The sequence below is a fragment of the Rhinolophus ferrumequinum genome, chromosome 23 (genome assembly GCF_004115265.2).
Source record: "Rhinolophus ferrumequinum isolate MPI-CBG mRhiFer1 chromosome 23, mRhiFer1_v1.p, whole genome shotgun sequence".
Lineage (NCBI taxonomy): Eukaryota > Metazoa > Chordata > Mammalia > Chiroptera > Rhinolophidae > Rhinolophus > Rhinolophus ferrumequinum.
In genome coordinates this window covers 14,229,878-14,250,097 of record NC_046306.1, presented here as the reverse complement: position 1 = coordinate 14,250,097, position 20,220 = coordinate 14,229,878, and the positions used below count along the sequence as shown (strand labels likewise).

Below are 20,220 nucleotides of genomic sequence, written 5' to 3'. Positions count from 1 at the left end.
ACCTGACAGAAGGACCACCAGCGAGGTGGGGTTGGCAGCGGCTGGATCAGTGATGTCCAATAGAAATACTGGTGCAAGCCACATGTTTGTAGTTTTACATGTTCCAGTAGCCATATTTAAAAATGTACATAGAAATCAGTGAAATTTATTTCCACGTATTTTATTTAATCCAATTTATCTAAAAGACTACATTTTCCACATTAAATAATATAAAAATTAATAAGATTATATATATACACACACTCATACGTTTTTGAGATGTGGTGTACATTTTACGTTTAAAGCACATCTCCATTTGGACTGGCCTCATTTCAAGGGCTCCAGAGCACCGTGTGACTGGTGGCCACTGTGTTGGCAGGCACAGGACAAGGTCAGGCCTCGGTGACAGTGGAGAGTGACTGAGAAGGGCAGGGCACACGAGATTCATCTCTACCGCTACCAGCATCATGCCTGCACACAGTAGGTGCTCAGGGAATGTTTGCGGGGCAGAATAACAGGAGGCCTGGGGAATGCACGGCAGGGTTCATGAGCAGAGAAGCATCACTGAGCTCACTCAGGTTCCTGCTGTAGGAAACTGGGTCTCTTCTGCGTCCTCAGCCAAAAGAAGAAATTGGGGTCTGCATGTTGGGTCTCCTACTGTGGGGGCCCTTCAAAGCCACCTCTCCTGTGTCTGGGGCACTTGGCCCAGCTGCTCCCTTAATTCAGAATGATCACATCACACCATATGCCAGGGAGTGTGAAGGAGGGAGGCCATTAGCATTCATTGTACACAGCTTTTCATTTGGAAAAGCACCTCAAATATGCCGATCCGCATGGCTCTGCTTCATTTTTCAACATTCATGAGCATAATTGCATTTATTTTTCTCGTCAAGACTGCAAAACAAGTGATCATTTACTATATTACAGCCTATATCGGCTGGGTTTACAGCCACAACAGTTCTAATCTGCCCTCAGAGGGGCTGGGTGAGTAAGTAGGGGGTGGCCTTTTTAGTTGAGAGCAACACATTTCTTTGCAACAGGAAGCTTGGGCCCAGCTACTCATCAAGGTCAGAATAATAGTGGCAACAGCTAACCCATACAGAGACACTGAGCTCCCAAATCACATTCACCTCCACTATCGAGACAGCTTTTTACAGGAACAGGGTGAGGCAGACATGCACTCCTATTCCCACTTCACAGAAGAAGAGACTGAGGGTCAGAGTGGTCCTCAGTCATACATGGTGACAGGTCAGTGAACGTCAAAGTCAGGGCTCAAACCTGGACACATGTGACAGGAAACCCTGAGCTTTGCCCATGGTGCCATGTGGCAGTGCTTGAACTCTGGCAAAGTCCGAGGTCCTGCAGTGGTGTTGTCAGAAAAGAACTCAGCACGATCTTAAAAGTTTGTAAATGCAAAGCGCTTACTGCAGCTGGGACTCCTGAGGAGACCTACTTCCTTGAGTCTACACTGCAGGACGCTGATTTTCAGGTTCACACCCTTGTAGAAGGGTACATCCAAGTACAGCTCTGTGATGAGCTAGAAACGAGAGTGGAGCAGCGTGGCCTAGCCCTGTGTTCGGGGATCACTCTGTGCAAAGTTTACGTCCCCTTGAAAACAGAAGCTAAGCCCACAGCGATGTCTAGACTTTCGGTTACAACACTCATGAAGTAACGAGCGATGTTCTAACGGGTCGGCAGGGCCCAGCCCTAAAAGCTCACAGATTTGTTAAACTCATTTCGTAAGTAAGATAAAAGCAGTAGATGGGTCAGTGGCAAGACCCTCATGGAAAGAGTAACACCGAGAGGTGGTTTTGCCCGAAAGAATCTGAGTTGGGTAGGGGAGACCATGTAAAACCTCAGATTTGAGTCACAGGTGCTCCCCTATGCTGGGGATCTCTCCTGGCATCCCGGGACCCTGCGCCCCCTTCCCACACACTTGTGAAGACAAATTCCCCTGTCGGGGAATCAGAAGCAGCTGCCATGACTGACAGACAGACAGAGATGAGGGGCTGAGACCACAGGAATTTTCGGAGATGTTTTATTGGGTGAAGGTGACTTAACTCCTACCTTTGAAAATGTATCCTTTTCTTCTTACATCACACATTACAAAGCAAAGAATGCTGAGTCATACAGCATGTAAGTGAGGCCCGGGGAAGGGTGGCACTCGGCCCGAGATCACAGAGTATGTTCATAGCGAAGGTAGGCCTGGAACCCGGGGCCCCTTCCTTTTAGACCCATTTCACAGACAAGGGTGCAGCAGGAAGCACAGAGAACGGTGGCTCACCTACTCAACGTCTCAGGTTAGTGGCAGAGCTGAGACAAGCATTCAGAGAAGTCTCCCTCCCCACCCCCAACGGGGGGCCGACGCCGCCTCACCATTATCCCAATTACACCATTTGTATAAAATACTTTTTAAATCCAGGTTTCATGTCACAGCAAACTGAACTTCAAGACAACAGACGTGTGGGTATTAGAACGGACACGTTTTCCCATTTATCTGACACGTGCATGTTCTGATCTGACCGCAAAGATCCTCTGTTGCTTTTCCAAGCCACCTGTATCGCTCACCATTATTTGGTCATATCCTCCAGAATAATACTAAGCTTGTCTTCAATTTCCTCGTCTTTTTCCCCCTATCAATTCTGTTATCGTTGTAAACATCCCAAACGAGCACTGATTGGGGTCACTGCAGGCTAATGTATTTTCCCCGATTAATTTTGGAGTTCAAAGTACACGAGAAAGACCATCTCCCATTATCTGCGAGGCTTTGTAAGAACATTTCCGAGAGCTGTTTGGAGACAAAAATCTTGCCTTTTGCTTAGGCCCATGGGGTACATTTTGCCTTTTCTCTTTTCTTCCCCCACTGCCATTGCTTGGGTGTGCGCTAAATAAACCACGGCACCTCCCCCCAGTAGAGTACCGTGCAGCCCTGGAAGCTGAACACTAAATCTGAACAGTGGTGTGAAGAGAGACCAGTGACACAAGTCCGGGCACAACGACCCTGTCCATCATCTGCATTCTTAGGAGGCACGAGAGGGAGGTGGCCAAAGGCACAGAGTCTGGCCCCAGACTTCCTGCAGCCAAGTCCTGGCTCCACCATAGGACAACCCTGACCTCAGGCAAGTCGTCCAATTGTTCCCCAATGTGTAACAGGCGGATACTTATATCTGTATCAGAGGACTACTGTTGTAAGGATTAAATAATATACATGTATTTAAAGCATTTAGGAGAATACTGCCATATAAGAAGCACCACATAAATATCCGTCCTTACTATTATTGTTACTATTACCACACACATATATTCTCTCTCTGTCCCCTCTCCTCCTTCTTCTCTCCTTCTCCCTCTCTCTCTCTCTCCCCCACACACATCAGTCTGATGGGGCCGGAGAGAGTTAACTTGCATGCACAGACTCTTTCAGAATGAATATATAACATTTTATCATTCAAGAGGGAAGAAAAATGTTACCATTTTATCACTGACTCAACAGGAGCTAAAGGGAAACATAAGAAATTATAGCTTTCAGCCAATCAATAATAATATCAGGAGTGACGAAGTGTGCTCACAGGCCCATACTTCCAGATCACTTTAAAGCAAGCATCCCATTGCAGAAACAGGAGGTCAGTTTTGGGATGCGACGCGTTTTCCCCAGGGGGAGCCTCTTACGTAGCTCACAAGCAGATCTACACATGTGTGAGGATGTGCCAGGCCCCAGGAAAAAGGCAGAAGTAATCCCCGCTGTCCTTGTATTTGCCCTAAGGATCAACTCTAGAGCAGAGGAGCCCGGACCAGCCAAGCCCTGGACCAAATGGCCTCTCCTGACCACAGTCTCATCGAGCTGAGATGTGGCGCTGGACGTATGAAAGCCACCCATGTCCCCGGCACAGTGAAAATGCCCAAGAAAGCAGCGGCCTCTCCAGGGTTCTCCCCACATTTTCTTGACATCACTTTTCTCCTGACGTCCCCAACACTCATCGCCCTAATGATAATTTCATCCATCGATGGACGACCTGCCCTGTTCCAAGCCACATGCAGGGTACAGGGAATTCAGCAGTGAGCGGCAGCCCATGTGTGGCCTTGAGTACCTCACAGCCCCAGCGTGGAAGCAGAGAAAACGTTGTCATAAACTCAGCCACAGAAGCAGAGAGGAAAGGCGGATGCTGTGGGAAAGAGTCCGGGAAGGCCTGCTGAGGAGGTGACATCTGTGCAGAACTTGAACATAGGAGAAAGTGGACAGGAGGTGCCTTTTAGCCAGAGGGGTCAGCCTAGTGCAAAGCATGACAGTGTGGCCTTCAGGGGTTAGGGCTGAAAACAAAAGAAATCAACCATGACCAACTTGTCAATGGAAGAATATCGGAAGGCTCATCATGAACAGGAAGTAGGAGGACCGGGCTTAAAAATCAAGCAAAAACTCTGTCACGTGTAGGGAACTAAGAAGCACACAGTAAGCAACCTCGTTTAGTACAAGCTCTTGTGGCCCAGGCATCAGCCCCACCACTGGACACGCTGTGACACAGCCTCTGGCTGCTGGCTCATGCTTCCCAGGTGGCAAGTCCTGGGCAGGAAGGTCCAACTGGCTTCACCCAGGTCCACGGCCAGCCACACCCAGACTGCAGGGAGTGCTGAATTTCTGGCCCCTTCTCCTTCCAGAGAGCTCCTCATTCCACCAAGATTCCACATAATGGGAGATTCCAGAAATCAGGAAGCAGGGTTGGAGGCTGGACTCCCAAAACAAAAGCACAAAGGCGTCTCTTGCATGATTCCATAGAAGGGGGTAGGAAAGAGAACAGAAGAGGGAGCTGAGGCTGGAGACGGATGCTGGGGCCGTAGCATGAGAAAGTTCAATTATGAATAAGGGCATTTCATTTAACGAACATTCATTGCTACCTTCTAAGTCCAGGGACTAGGATTACAGATGTAAATAAAATGGTGTTCCTGCCTACAAGGAAAACCGAAACTATTAATAGTTCAGTACACAAACCAGGAAGAGCCTTGTTGTGCCACCAGTCCGCTCGGCAAAGCCCATTCTGCTCTTTACAGTGACGTCCACCTTGATTGGTCAGTGCGTGGACAGCTCTGGTTGATTGCTATCCTGAACATAATTCTTGCCGATCCCCAGGTCTCCATCCAGCATGCAGAGAACTAGAGTGTGGCACACTCGGGGCTATCACCGGTGCCCAACCTGTTTTAGGCCTCAGAATTCACAAAGCATTTTCCCAACATCAACTCATGGGCAGATTTCCTGGATTCCACATTTGACATGAGGATGATATTCTTTTCTCCAGATCTCCAAAATAATACATAACCATTCTGCATTGGGTACACAAGGGAGTGCAGAAATACATATGTATATATATGAAAACAAATTTTATCACTTCTATTGGAGATGAACACAGAGATATATGTACAATAACACTCGCTACAATGTGATTTAGGAGTAACTGGAAGGAATTTAAATATACAACAATACGGGTAGTTAAATAAATTGTGGAATAGTCATTGTAATGGAAAACTATGAAACCTTTAGAAAGCATGCTTTTGAGGAACATTTAATGACATGGAGAAATGCTTACAAATAGTGTTAAGTGGAAAAATAGATATTTATCTAAGTTTGTGTGCACACGTGACTTTTATTTTGTTTTTTTTTATAACTGTCTGTACTGTTCATCCTCTCTACAATAAATGTGCATTCTTTTTGCTATCATAAATTATGAACATAAATGGAAATAGTTTTAAAAGACGTTTAGTTGATGGTGGTACCATGTATACAATATATATTTATTTCTCTATCCTGGAGTTGAAGCCTGGTTCCTCTTTCGTATATAACTTACATGACTGTGGACCAGTAAGTTTACCTCTCTGGGGTTTGGTTTTCTCAAAAACAAAGAGGACACACCGTCTCTGAAATCACAGGATGAAATGCATAGGAAAATGCCTACCCCAATTCTTGGTGAGAATGAACACGCAGTACATGCCAGTTCTCCTAAAAGAAAGCAATGGCTCCGGTACTTATAGTGCTCTTGAGTGTGTTCTAACATAGAAAAGGTGACACAGGCAGAGGACCGACGTGTGATCGACACAGTGATAGTTTCCTAGGGCTGCCGTAACAAATTACCACTAACTGGGTGGCTTACCACAAGGGAACCTCATCCTTTCAGAGTGTGGAGTCTAGAGTCTGAAATCCAGCTGTTGACAGGGACACATTCCCTTCCAATGCTCTAGGAACAATTCTCCCTTGCCTCTTCCAGCTTCTGGTGTTTGCTGGCGATCCTTGGCCTTCCTTGGCTTGAAGACGCCTTGTGCCAACCTCTGCCTATGTCTTTCCATGACCTACTCTGTGTGTCTGTGTATCTCTTCTCTTCCATCAGTCATATCAGGTGGAGGGCCCAGGGTGACCAACAGGACATCATCTTAACTCGACGACATCTGTAAACACCCTGTTTCCACATAAGGTCATATTCACAGGAGCCGGGATTAGGGCTTCAACGTATCTTCTTGCAGAGCACAATTCAATCCGTAACAGACCCCAGCTCTCCGAGGATCAGCAATTGAGCACAGCAGGAACACACAGCCAAGGGCTCAGTGGCATGAAGAGAGAGCCCAGGACGTGCCTGGAGACTGTCTGCTTCCACGGCAGCCGGGTGGGTTGAAATACTCCTGTCTGTATCTGTGTATGCCTGTGGGTCTATTGTTCCTAGATTCTCCCCAATACCTGCTCCTTCCAATCCAGTAACTAAGATTGTCTTTCTCTGCTCTAGAAATGTGTCCAGGATGGAAAGAAGCTACCCCTTTTTTTTTCTAAGTGACAAGATTATGTGGCGGGTCCCAGAGGGGCTGGGATCAGACACATGTGTCTTTGAGGGCTAAGAAGGTGAGTGGAGAAGTTCCCCTACACTGGGAGGGAAAGAGATGGGTCTCCTGGTCCCATCCTGCTCGGTGGCAGCACTTAGGGAGGGGGCAGGCCCCAGAGGGATGCTGGGTGATGCACCTGGGCTGGCGGGACCTGAGACAGGGGCTCCAAACCTCGGAAAGAGGCAGCAGAATGATTAGATTCAAAAGGACCTCAAGGAATGTGACAGCGGGCTTCTCAGAGGAGACCACAATGGCGTGCGAAAGTCCCCAGGACATTTGTAGACCCCTTAGGGAAGGGGGAGCCCCCATAATGACTAAAATTCAATATCTGGACACTCAGGGTCAGATTCAAATTGACGTAAATGCAATATTTATTGTGCGCCTGGGTTTTCAGCCTGAGGTTCAACCCGACTTCATTTCGACACTTAAAATACTAATGTCCTACAAGCATTAGAAGGAAACCTCCCGTGCCCTATTGCCTCTGACTTCAGCCTTTTTAAAAGGGCACTTACAGCACTTTCGTTTACCACCCTTCAGTCCCCAGAGACCCTCCTGGGTGGGCCCTCCTGAGTGGACATGTAAAAACTCATGCTGAGGCTGAGGAAGGCAGAGCTGGGAACGAGGGATAGCTGCAGTTAGTTCCACGGACAAGATAGAGGTCTGGAGGGCAGGCCTATGGGTGTCATAACCACGTTTCTCTGTAACAAAAAATGAGGTGGAGGAAACCAGATCTGAAGCCCAGGCCCATTTCCCACAGAGACGGACGAGGAAAAGAGTGAGACAATCGCTGTGTGAAGAGGTGAACTGACAGAGCCAAGAGTGAGGAAGTGTTCAGCCCACGGGGTGGAAGGTACGCTGGGTATTGAAAAGCTTCTCTGGGCTTGTCAGGGACGCATGGCAGACCTCCTGCTGGAAGGTTCCCCTGTGTAAAGCAGCATCTGGCGTCAGGTGACTTTGAAGGAGGGGGCAAAGTTCTAAGAAAGACTCAGAGTGTCAGAACCAGAAAAGAACTTCGGGGAACCAGCCCTGATTGAGCCCTGTTATGTGTAGGTACTTCCACACTCACACAGCCATCATCACATTTAACTGGTTCCCACGTTAAAGATGAGAAAACTGACGCAGAGGGATTAAGACCTCAGAGTCACTCGGCCATGGCACAGGTTTAGAATAAGCTGGCCTGTGAACATGTCCACGATGAAGACTTTGAAAGCAAAGAACAGGATGATATGACGAAGAACAATAAGGGAGTCTTTCTCTAGATACTCGTAGACCAATGAGGAGCAATTTCCTGAGGAAGAGTTGTTTGAGCTGAGACCTGAAGAAATTGGCCAAGTGAAGAGTGGAGAAATCTTCCAGTGAAAGGGAACAGCAGGTGCAAAGGTCCTGTGGCAGGAAGGAATCTGACATGTCTAAGGAACTAAAAAAAATAACCAGTGTGTCTGGAGTATTTGGGGAGAGAAAAAAAAAAAGGATTCAAGAAGATACTAGATCATACAGGACCTTATAGTCCATGGCAAGGAATTCACATTTCATCTTATGTGTCAGGAGAAGCCCCCAGAAGGATTAAATGCCAAAATAACATGGTCTGATTTTCCCAGAGTCTAACACAGAGCGTGCCACACAGAAGGAGATCGGTAAAAGGTTGTGGAACATCTGAATAAACAGACTCAAAGTAGGATTTTCAAAAGGATTTTCAAAAGGCTGCTTTTAGAGAAAGCAAAGTAAGATTTCAGGCTTTGCCTATGAGAAAAACAAACAATTTCGCCTAATCCAAATTCACATTCAAGCCTCTCTGCCTAAGAAGCACGCAGAGCCGCCGAAATCCACAAGCACATCATGACAGAATAATTTCAGTGATCATTATCAAATGCCTCTATTTAGAAAAGCTCAGAAGATTGTATTAGCACAGTCCAATATTTGTGAAATGACACTCTGCTGTTATGAGGGGCTGAGAAAATTAAGATTAGAAGCCAGAGTTGTCCCTTTGGGGGGAGAGAGAGTCGCATGGTGGGAAACGCAGCAATGTCAATCAGCTCCTTGGAACCTTGGTTTTTCCGATCTGTAAAATGGAAGGATGGCAACGAAGACTCAGAAATGTGTGATCAGTCAATAGAGGGCCCAAAGGCATTTAATAATGTTTATCATTCATTTCTTCTTTAAGAAAATATGTGAAAAATCCATCCATCCATGCATCCATCTAACCAAACGTTGTTTAGTCCATACTGTGTACGGTCTTATATTGAGCACTGAAGATAAAAGCTGTGAACAAGATCGCCACGGTCCCCAGTCACATGGGGCTTCTCACCTGGGGGTCAGACATACATTGAACCAGTAGCGACAGCTGTGGTATGTGTCACTGAGGAAAAGTGCAGGGCACGACGGGAAACATTTACAGAGAGAAGTGACCCAGGCTGGGGTATCTCGGGAGTACTACCCTGAGGAAGTGATGTTTAAGCTGAGATGCAAAGCCCAAAATACAGGAGAATTGGGTAGAGGAAAAGGTTCCAGTAGCCTTCTGCTTTGGAGCCAAACTTAAAGCCAACGAGGCCACAAAGACCATGACCTCCCCTGGACGGCTCTGAACATCCTCTGAACGTCTTCGGCTTAGCGACATCCTGGAAAATCCCTCTCCCCGGAATCAGCTGAGAAGACATGGCACAGTGGGCCGTGTAGGTCTAGAGTTCATAAGAGATATCTGATGGCAACTGAAGCCATCGGAGTGGTTGCGTTGTCCATGGTGTGATGGCTGATTTTATGTGTCAACTTGACTGGGCAAAGGGACGCCCGAACAGCTGGCAAAACCTTAATTCTGGGTGTATCTGTGAGAGTGTTTCCAGAAGAGATTAGCATTGAACTGGTGAACTCAGTAAAGCTGGTAGCCTTCCCCAGGGTGCGTGCGCATCATCCAGTTCCTTGAGGGCCCAGATCGAACAAAAAGGCAAAGGAAGTGCAAATTCTCTCTGTTCTTGAGCTAGGACGTCTTCTGCCCTCTGACACTGGCTTCTCCGGCTGCCCTGGTTCTCCGGCTTTCAGACTCAGATCAGGGCTCACGCCAACAGGCCCCCCAATTCTCAGGCCTTCAGTCTCAGACTGAATTACATCACCAGCTCTCCTGGTCCGCCAGCTTGGTCAGATCCTGGGGCTTCTCCATAACCGTGGGAGCCAAATCCTATAAGTGTCCTCCTACATGTACGTGCATATCCTATTGGTTCTGCTCCTCTGGAGAACCCTAACTACCGTAAGACACATGGAAAGAGTATAGAAGAGCCTGAAGAACTCCAACGGCCAGAATGAGCTGACAAAGGAGCCTGAGTACAAGAAGGGGTTAGTAAAAACCCAGGACAGTGTGTGGGTTAGAGAGAGCGCTCGGTTGGGAAGGAAACATAGAGGATGTTCTCCCTTCTCCGACAGCCAATTGTCCTGACGACTGTACCAGGGATCATATTATCCAAAGAGGTGATCTTACTATCCCCAGAATTGCAACTCTTCCTGGCTCATGGCTTCAGCTAGCCTCTTCAAGACTCAACTTACCCAGGCGTACCCCACCTTAAATGTGTTCTGCCTGAATATACCTCTTCCAGGTGTACCTCCCCTACAATAGTACATCAGATGTGACTTTCATAGTGCCTGTCTCATGCAGGTATCCAGCAAGAGTACACAGTATGCCTTCAGCCCCATTGGTGAAGCTTCAGCCTGGCATTCAGGATGTCTGGACATTAACTTTATGAGGAATATTCTGACTGTGGAAGTCTCCCTGCAAATATACAAGCTGCGTCTGTGTGTCTGTGTCTATGTGGCCTAAAAAGAAACTAAATAACCTCAAATTAGTCAGCTCTTTCTTCCCCTAAAATTCCACTATTATCAGGTTCCCAAGCAAAATTCATCGATGCCCTACTTGTAGCTAAACTTTAGAATTTCAATGCTAAAAGAAATCCTAAAGGTTCCTGAATTGAGGAGACATCTGACTTCTACCACATTCTTAAGAGTTCATTCAGTTGTGGCTTGCATGCCTCCAGGGATGGGGAACTTACTACCAACAAAGTTATTGATTGCCCTCTCAAACAGCTCCACCGACAAGAAAGTTCTTCCCATGAGTCCTCATAAGAGATGCCATCCCCATCCCAGCCCCAAGCACAGTGGGTCACCTACCTGTGGGCACCGCTGGGTCCAGCATTGGTTTCTCCCATGTGTTAATCTGCTCCCAGGTGAACCCATTGGTCCCCAGGGCCACACTATAACCACAGTTGCTGTAGTGCTCATCAAAGGAACAGCCGCCTGCAGACAAAAGAGATATGGGTAAATACAACCTCGTGTCTGGGGCTTGGTTCGTTACCCCTGTCTCATCGGCTCTTCATTTACAGCTTTGAATTTTAAACTCTGAAGAAGATTAAAAAAAAAAAAAAAAAAAAAAAGCAAGCAAATTGGATTTTTATATTTGCTTTGGTGCTCTCTGGAAAGGCGCTGGCATCTGCGGGCCCCCCTATTTAAAAAAGTTAATAAGGCTAGTTACATTGATTTCAATCTTCCTTCCTGAGAAAGTAAACAGCAGCGTCTCATTCTAAGCAGGAAAAATGAATGCCAGGGCATGCTTCTGTAAATGCTTCCTGCAACAGGGAGAGATGCCCTCAGGCTGCAGGGAACACCAGCTTCGGAGTCCAGCAAAACGAGACACAGATCTCAGCTTTGCAAAGCTGTGTCAGCTGGGGCCAGAGGCATCAGCCATCTGTGTCGTGTGCACACCACTTTCTTCACCTGTTAGGTGGAGGGAAAGACCCACCTGCCAGAAATGTCACGGGGACTAAATGGAATAACATATGAAAAGTAACTGGCGTAGAACAGGTTCTCAATAGCCACCTCCTTCCCCATCAGAGCAATTTTTGAAAAATCATTTTCCTAAAGTAAAAATCAAATATGTGAAGACCTAGGCAATCGTGCACCTGGCAGGTAATAAAGTCAATGCTGATAGTGTTTAAAGCTTCTCCCTTTAAAGTCCAAGCCACCCACCATTTTACAAGGAGCTGCGTCAATTCAATTTTGCCAAGAACTTACTGACCATACGCTGTGGGCTGTAAGCCCCTCTGGGTCATTGGAAATGCTCCTTACAAACAGGAGCCCATGATCTCCTGGAGGGGGAGAAGTGACCATGGCTGCAAAGGATGCGAGCGTCTCCATGGGCACAGAGCAGGGCGAAGGGCATTCCAGGTGAACTGGCAGGATGCACAGATGCAGGAGGCCACACCTGAGCTGCGCTATGCAGCAGCCTCCTGACTGGTCTCCCAGACCCCAGTTTCACACCCCGGTCCATCTTTTCCACTGTCTCTTTCTTATCTCCTGGATGTTCAGATCTCATCACATCACCATCGCCCTCCTATAAACACCCATTGGGTCCCCCTCACACGTCCAAAGATGGTTCTGCTCAATGTACAGAAACCAGTCCCCACTAGTCTCATGTAACATAACCATCATTTCCATCAGCAGCGGAGGACAAATTCCTTCTCTGCACGCCACACCGGGATTTCTGCTGTATAGTGGGGGTAGAAGTCCTGTTGACAGATTCGATACAGAATATGGTCACAGCACCACTGAAGAAAACCTGTGATGTGAAAGCTTTCTCCACCGTCCTCTCCTGCTGTGTATGGGAACCCAGAAGAGTTGGTGTGTTAGTACCTCAGTGATTCTCGGACTGGGAGAAGGAGAGATGGACTTTTTTTGGTACTACCGGGGTTGGGAAGTGAGTTGACTATTACATTTCTTGGCACTAAAAGAAACAGAAATGTGGGGTGTTTTATGTAGACAGCTTGAGAGAGAAGGCAGAGAGTGAGAGAGAGGTCTGAGAAACCCCATGAAAAGCAGACACCTACAGTAAGTAACGGCTGGTGAGAAATTTCCTGTGGTGCAAAGTGGTTGATGCATGGGTAGGAACTACAATACCTGTTTGTTCTTGTTTATTCATTCAATAATCCAACAACTATTTAATTGGGCACTTGGCAGAGTACTAGGCCTTAGCTATATGGTGGTTTCCCAAAGAGGCACGATATCGCTCGTCAGTCAGACACACAGACAGTCAGCAAGTAAATTACTAAGGAATTATGCTTTCAATAGCACACAGCATTATGTACTCTGAAGGCTGCAGCTGGGGTAGGTAAGAGGCCTTCTAAGTTGGAATGGGCCAGAAAGTCTTTCTGACCATGAATTGGAAACGGTTCCCTGTCCTATGCTGTAATGTCCCCCCACTACACCCCACTCCTCCGTGACAGCTGGCTACACGCGACAGCCATGTGTCGCTGGTGCTTTGGGGAACTGAGGGAAGAAGGGCCATGAGCACTGTGGATTGACACAGGTCAACAGACGAGGATGGAAGGCCCAGGAGACAAGGTGAAATGTCAGGAGCAGGTGACAGAGGAGACCGTCCCAGATGTAACGGAGAAGGATGACCTTTGAAAGGCAAAGAGGGAGACAATCAACCAGCTTCCATTAGACAGGAAAGTGGGACAAGTTCTGGCACACAGTAGTGACCTAATAAATATCTGTTGAACGAATGCACCAATAAATGTTAAGGGAATGCCTGACACAGCCAAGCTCTACTCAAGCAACCTTGAGCCCATACCACTCCCACACCTCAACCTGCTCTTTCACGTCTCGTACTTGTCACTTCCACCTAGAAAGAAAGCTCCTTCCCCACATTGCCTGTCTGACAAATTCCCGACGACACACCCCAAATCACTTTATAACCCTCCTTTCACCAGAACAGCAGAGTGAATGCCCCAGATGTAAAAACATGAAACACTACATTTGAAATTTAGAAACCAGTAGCAGCAGCACTTCTGGGGCTCTCAGAGGGCCAACCTCGTTTTCCAAAAGTGCCATCACCTCACTGGAGCCCAGGCTGTGGGAAACAAATGAATGAGGTCAACGGCATTGACAACAGATTCTAATGTGCTGGAAGTGATAAGCAAGGAGAGCCCGCATATCTCAAGAGTTCGTTGGAAGAGCTGACTGACAATCCTAAGCTGAGATCACCAGCCTCCAGGGCTAGTGACCGTGTGGCCCAGACAATGCTATGTGGACCGCCAACTGTTTGGGTCTTTTCTCCAGTGCACACAAGAACACCATGTGTCCAGGCTACCCTGTATCGGGGAAGACCACGTGATCATCCCTGGAAATATGTAACGAAGCGATACCCACCCCTTGCAGGACTAACCCATAAAAATAATCCCTTACAAGCAACCCTTCTCACCTGCCCAGGCTGTGAGGACCTTCAGAGCTGTAGTTGAAAGTGGTGGCATCGAGGGAAGAGTGATGTCTAGATCCCTGAGACACTCATTGGAGAACAGCCACCCTGAGAATCACCTCATCGGGAATATCGATCGGCATTCAACTTTTCAGGAGCAAAACACCGTTTCCTGTTTTACACCACTGACGTCGTAGGGGCTAGTTGTTACCACAGCAGAGCTGACGCATTCTGACTAATACAACAAACGTGCTCTCTTGAGCATCTGCTCCCTTTCAGGCAATACACTAGGTACTGGCTACATAATCCATCTCATTGGCTCTCACTTAATTCTCACATTTTTGTGAGGCAGATTTTTATCCCTACTTTAAATATCAGGTAAGCGATGTATTGAGGAGTTAGGTGACCTGTTCAGGTCACCACACAAAAGGAGGTGTTGGAGCCAGGCTTAAATCCATCGCAACCTCACCACAGATCACACACTTTTTCGAACAGGCCAGAAAGAGACTGCACTCCCCCAAACCCAGGACCAACCTTTCGTTTATAAGGTCGTAAGAGGGGGTCAGAAAGATAGAGCCCACGGTGGTTCAGTCTCTCCTGTTTGAATGAATCCATTCCCTTGCTTATTCTCGGAATATTGAACAAATATCTTGTTTACAGGCTCTGTGCAGGGGCACGGAATTGACAGATCTGATTCTGACCCTCGTAAAGTTTGCAGAGGATAAGGAAAGGCAGCCACACAACAATACACTAATGCATGTTGCAACAACAAAACAAAACACTTTCATACAGATGTGTTGAAGCTCAAAGAAGAAAATATTGATAAATTTTAGTTAATCGTCTAACTAAACCAGTCCCCTACCTTCTTCTAGACAAGATGTAGGAGGGCTCCCAGTTACACCTCCGGGCGGCTCAGCTTATAAATCACATTAACAATTTGCCCCAGTCTCCTGGGTGAGCCGTCCACGCCTCACCTCCCTGCCTCAGGCCAGTGGTGGGCAGCCTGCTCAGCGACCCCTGAGGGGACAGCTGCCAGGTCCCAGCGCTCTGAGGGGTAGGGACCCAGCTCCTCTTCAGTCACTCCCTGGGCATCTTGCGGCCTCCACCTGCAGAGCCCTGCTGCTCCCTCCCAGAGCTGCAGGTCTGGGGCTCCAGGGACCCAGTTCTTACTTTCAGACCACAGTTCTCTCTTTCCCTCTTTGAGAAGCTGGCTTAGAGGGAAGTCAAAAGCAGCTTCACACTCTATTTTGAGCTAATTTGGGGGGGACAGTCAGGTCCAAAGGATAGAAACTCTTCCAGAATTTGCCATCCCTTAGGGGGACCTCAGTGACCCTCCCTACAGAAGAGTTTCTAGAAACAGGCTCCCACCCTGTACTGTGTCACATATATATGTCCAAACCCCAGGGGTCACACATGGGTCATGATTTTTTCCACGGAGCTCCTGGGCTCCCGGCAAAGCGAGGTAGCTTTAAGTGGTCACTGAAGCATCCCTCTGCTCTGGGTTGATGACTAACACCGACTCCATTCCGAGGACGCTGAGGAAATGGTCACCCACCTACCCACGATCATCTCCAGTCTAGCCACAGGGGCCCAAAAACCATAGAAGCCGGAAATACAGCACGATGGCGAAAAGCAAATTGAGAACAGGAGAAAAAAAGAAAACCAGGACAAAAGCGGAGAGCTGCACGTCTGTGCTGCGATTCCCTACATGTCCACCTGCTAAAAGGTGGTGACACGTTTGGCTCCGAGCTTCTGCTGGCCAAGAGATAAAAGAAAATCTGTCCGGATACCGGACACTCTATGTTCACACAATAAAAGCCCAACTGCTCAGGAAAACTACAACCATTCCAGGTGCTTGGATCACACAAGAACTTCTCTACAGGGGTACTGGGAAATAAATCCCATAATGAACAATATCTGACACAACATCCATACAAGTCTCAATTTCATGAGACCATTTCTCACAATCATTCTCAATATAAATTGAGAGTATCACCCAAATATACAACTCAATGGGAAAGCAATTCAGTGGGGACCGAGATGATGCAGCCTGGGGGTCGGCTCCCTGTTGGTCTGGCTTGACCCGCAGAGAAGCTTTAAAGACTATTCAGGAGAGAACATATAGTCAATAAGGATTTTTTAAGTAATCCCCCCTGAAATTTCTTCTTTTCAACCAACAGGCTGAAAGAGAGTGACTAGGAACCAAAGATGACACGCGCTGAGAGCAACCTGCACTGCCAGCTGGGTACAGCACCTCTCGCTCACATCCTTTCCTCATTCTGGGCCTTCATTTTCCGGTGTACAAGGCGAGACACTGGACAAGGTATCACTAAGGAACCTTCCACAGGTAGAGTTAAGGACCGCAGAGACTCAGAAAGCACTGGTAACTGTCAGGAGCCACAGAGACACAGAGCCATGCCACGAGCCCAAGCACCAATGACTGAGTCACAGAAGGGACGAGAAGAAAGAAAAGACCAGCTGTCCCTGGACTCAGAGCATAGTTCAAACCCATGAATCTGAGTCTCACTATAGTTCTTTTTGCTTTTTCAAAAATTATGTTTATCTGCCTTGGTGCAATTCTTTGGGGCCATAACATCTGACAGAAGAGGCTCCTGGCCATCTCTGTAGGTGCCTGTGGCAGGCTGCTTGCAGAAGACTTACGGTGGGAGAGATCCCCAAGACTCTGTTTGGTTGCTCACTTCACTCGCTTCTAAAGAGTAAGCAGTCCTACTGAACTGACATCATCCCCACCACAATCAAAACCCTCCCCTAAACCTTCCCCCACTGCAGGAATTGGGCTCAGCCTCCAGAGCCCAGGTTCTGGTTTGGGGAAGACCCACACAATTGAGGGAAGAGAGGGCAGTGTGGCCAGGCCAAGGACACAGCACTCCCTCCCTGCATCCGGACAGAGGAGCTGTTTCCCTGGACAGGCTGAAGTCAAAATGTGCCAAAGGCCCCAGATGCTGTGATGCGAGTCAAGCATAAAAAGTCAACAGAGAAATGGAAAATTGTAGCAAGGAAATTGGATTTTGAAAATCCATTTGGGTTTGGTAATGTATATAGCATATCAGCATCTGTAAGGGAAGTAAAAATAGTGCAGGATACATACTTTAGGATACATTAAAGCATAAATAAAGTTTATAGTGCCAATCAGAATTTTTTTCCAACATGAGCTCTTCTTTTGAAAATGAGAGAGGAAGAGAATTCAATAAAAATATAAATGTGTCTGCCTCTGGATTTCTGATATTATCCTGGGTATTCTTGAACAGAATTAAGTACAGAAGAGGAACTAAAGATTTGTTGGGCTTCTGCTATATGCCAGGCACCATACTTGAGCGAGGTGAGTATGTATTTATACATGTATGTGAAGTTCTAACACCACCACTCTCCAAAACAGGGGTCAACATACTTTTCCTGCAAAGGGCCTGATGATACATATTTTCAGCCTTGCAGCCACACAGTTTCTGTCACAACAACTCAACTCTGCCATTGCAGCATAAAAGCCGTCATAGATAACCGGCAAACAAATTGATGTGGCTGTGTGTCAATAAAACTTTATTTATAAAAACAGTCAGCGGGCTAGATTTTACCCAGGGGCTACAGTTTGCCAACCCCTGCTCTGAGAGAGAAGCATTGCTCTGCCCATTTTACACATGGAAACTTGTCATCAGAGCTATAAGGGACATGCCCAGCTAGAGATCTCGGGGGACATAGAATGACATCACAGGCAGCAATACAAATAGTGACACCTCTCAGCCATAAAAAAAAAAGATGAAATATTGCCATTTGCAACAACATGGATGGATCTTAAGAATATGCTAAGTGAAATAGACAGAAAAAGATAAGAACCGTATGATTTCACACATGTGGGATATGAAACAAAAAGCAACAAGCAAATCAAACAAAAAACAAACTCATATACACAAACAACAGTAGGGTGGTTAGCAGAGGGGAAGGGGGTGGAGGGAGGACGTAGAGGGTGAAGGGGGTCAAATGCATAGTGACAGGAGACTAGACTTTGGGTGATCATCACACAATGTTATATATAGATGATGTATTATAGAACTGCACACCTGGACTTATAGAATGTCACTAACTAATATCACCCCAATAAACTTCATTTTAAAATATAATAATGGCACCTCCTTTTATCAACAGCTGAACATGTAACTCTCACCACAGGCCCTGCCATTTTGACTGTACCCATTTTACAGACACAGTATCATGAGCTCCGAGAGGTAAACTAACCATCAGGAAGCAGCAGAGCCAAGACAGTACCCCCAGGCTGTGTGGTACCAAAGCCTGCCCACTTTCCATCGCTCCAACCCTGCCCCTCTTAGAACACAGTACGTTCACAGACTCGAGTCTCATCTTGCTACTTCCAGAGAAAAAAGCTGTGCCTGTAATATCCAGCGTTGGGGCAAAGTGAAGAGAAAAAAAACGGGACAAAATATCCCCCCAAAATGTGGAAATCTGCCTTCAGTCGCTCCACAGGGCCAGTACCAGTCTGGCAGATCTCCTAATTTTGACCACCATGACCCAAAGCCAAGGTGATCTTCCATGATGAGGATTCATAGGGACACCCCGTCCCCGGCATCTATAGTTGGCACTGAAAGCCCTGGTACCCCTCAGTCTCCTCCTCATGGTGTCTGATGGTGCCCCTAGCACTGGGGGCCTGGAGGGAGGGGGGTGAGCCCACAGGACTGTGTCCTCCACCTCTAAGCTCCAAAGCTCCATGAAAGAAAAGAGGTGCCACACTCATCTCTCTACACAGAGTCTAGCCCATAGTAGGTGCTTGTCCTTTCCTCTTCACTGAAGGGCTGAAGACATTGAAAATGCTCCTGTATCATGTACAGGAGCCAGGCTGGAGCCCACAGAGGGGGCTCTCGTCTACCTTCCATTGGGCTCTGCTCGGGGGTTGGGTTGAAGCCGGTGGAGGCCTTGTGGCAGGATGAGAATCTGCGGCTCAGGGCTCAGGCTGGACCTTTTAAGAGTATTTATGGTGATCCTGCAAAGGCCCAGTACAGATGGAAAGTCTGGACCCCAAGAGTGAAGGGAAATTAAATGATGAACCAAGGAGAAACCATCTGGCCACCAAGGAAAGAGAAAAATGAGGTGAGACACGTGCAAGTCAAAGAGCCATTAGAGGACAAATCCGAGTATTGGCCACATTGACGACTCAGGATTAACCTGTGAGCAGGGCTTGAGCAGGGATGCCGGTGGGGTCAGATAATCACGGTGCAAGGTCAAAGAGACGGAGACAGAAAGCTATTGAGCAGACACAAGTCCCAGCTAGAGCTAAGTGACGGAACAGTGATAGCCAGCTCTCGATGCCAGGGGACGAACTATATGTCAGCACCATGCTGAGCGTTTCCCGATATTAGCTCATTTAATTATCACAATCGTCCCATGAGATCGGTACGACCATTATTCCCCCATTTTAGAGGTAAAGAAACTGAGGCATAAAAAGGTTAAAGAATTAGTGTAAGATCACACAAATCACAAGTGGCAAAGTGAGACTTTAAACCAACATAACTCAGTCTACATTCTAACTCGTTCCACCATGGCAAAGAACTGGGAAGGCAACCTTGACCTTGAAGGGAAGTTCTGGTTAAGTGACATGGTTGGCCGTGTAGCCCCTCCCCTAAACCCTTGAGAATGGCATCGAGCCAGCCTGTGCGCCCTCTGCCCCCAAATCACTGACTGGGTCCAAAATACCTGTCTGCAGTCCTAGAGGTCAAGGTAGGGGGATAGGCTCAGTCCCTTGGTGGGGAAGAGAGGAAATGGAGGTGGGGGCTCCCCGTTGGGCAGGAAGGCGGGGAGGTGCATGGAATGGGGGGAGTCAGACCTTACATAGTCATCCCCGATGTGTAGGGAGCTCACACCTGGGAGCTATTCACACAGACTCAAGACATACCAGGACTAAAAAATGGTTAGAGGGAAAAGTGATGTGCTAGAAGTGGTTTGTAGTGTTTTTTTGGCAAACATTTTCCATAAGGGGTCAGGGAGTAAATATTTTTACCTTGCAGGTATCCTGGTTTTCTATTGCTACTCAATAAATTACGACAAATGTCGGGGCTTATGACAACACCCATATATAATCTCATAGTCGCTGCAGGTCAGAGGTCCAGACAAGGCTGGGTTGGGTTCTCAGGGCC

The 20,220-nt window shown here is 47.3% G+C and overlaps 1 protein-coding gene across 10 annotated transcripts in view; it reads right to left on the bottom strand.

Moving 5' to 3' along the window:
* Nucleotides 1-20,220, bottom strand: part of PTPRT (protein tyrosine phosphatase receptor type T) — a 945,146-nt gene that overhangs the window by 668,037 nt on the left and 256,889 nt on the right. For all 10 annotated transcript variants that reach the window (XM_033094902.1, XM_033094905.1, XM_033094898.1 and 7 more), the window contains exon 2: nt 10,981-11,106. In XM_033094902.1, the coding sequence (XP_032950793.1) occupies nt 10,981-11,106 (126 nt within the window). The remainder of the gene's footprint in view (nt 1-10,980; nt 11,107-20,220) is intronic.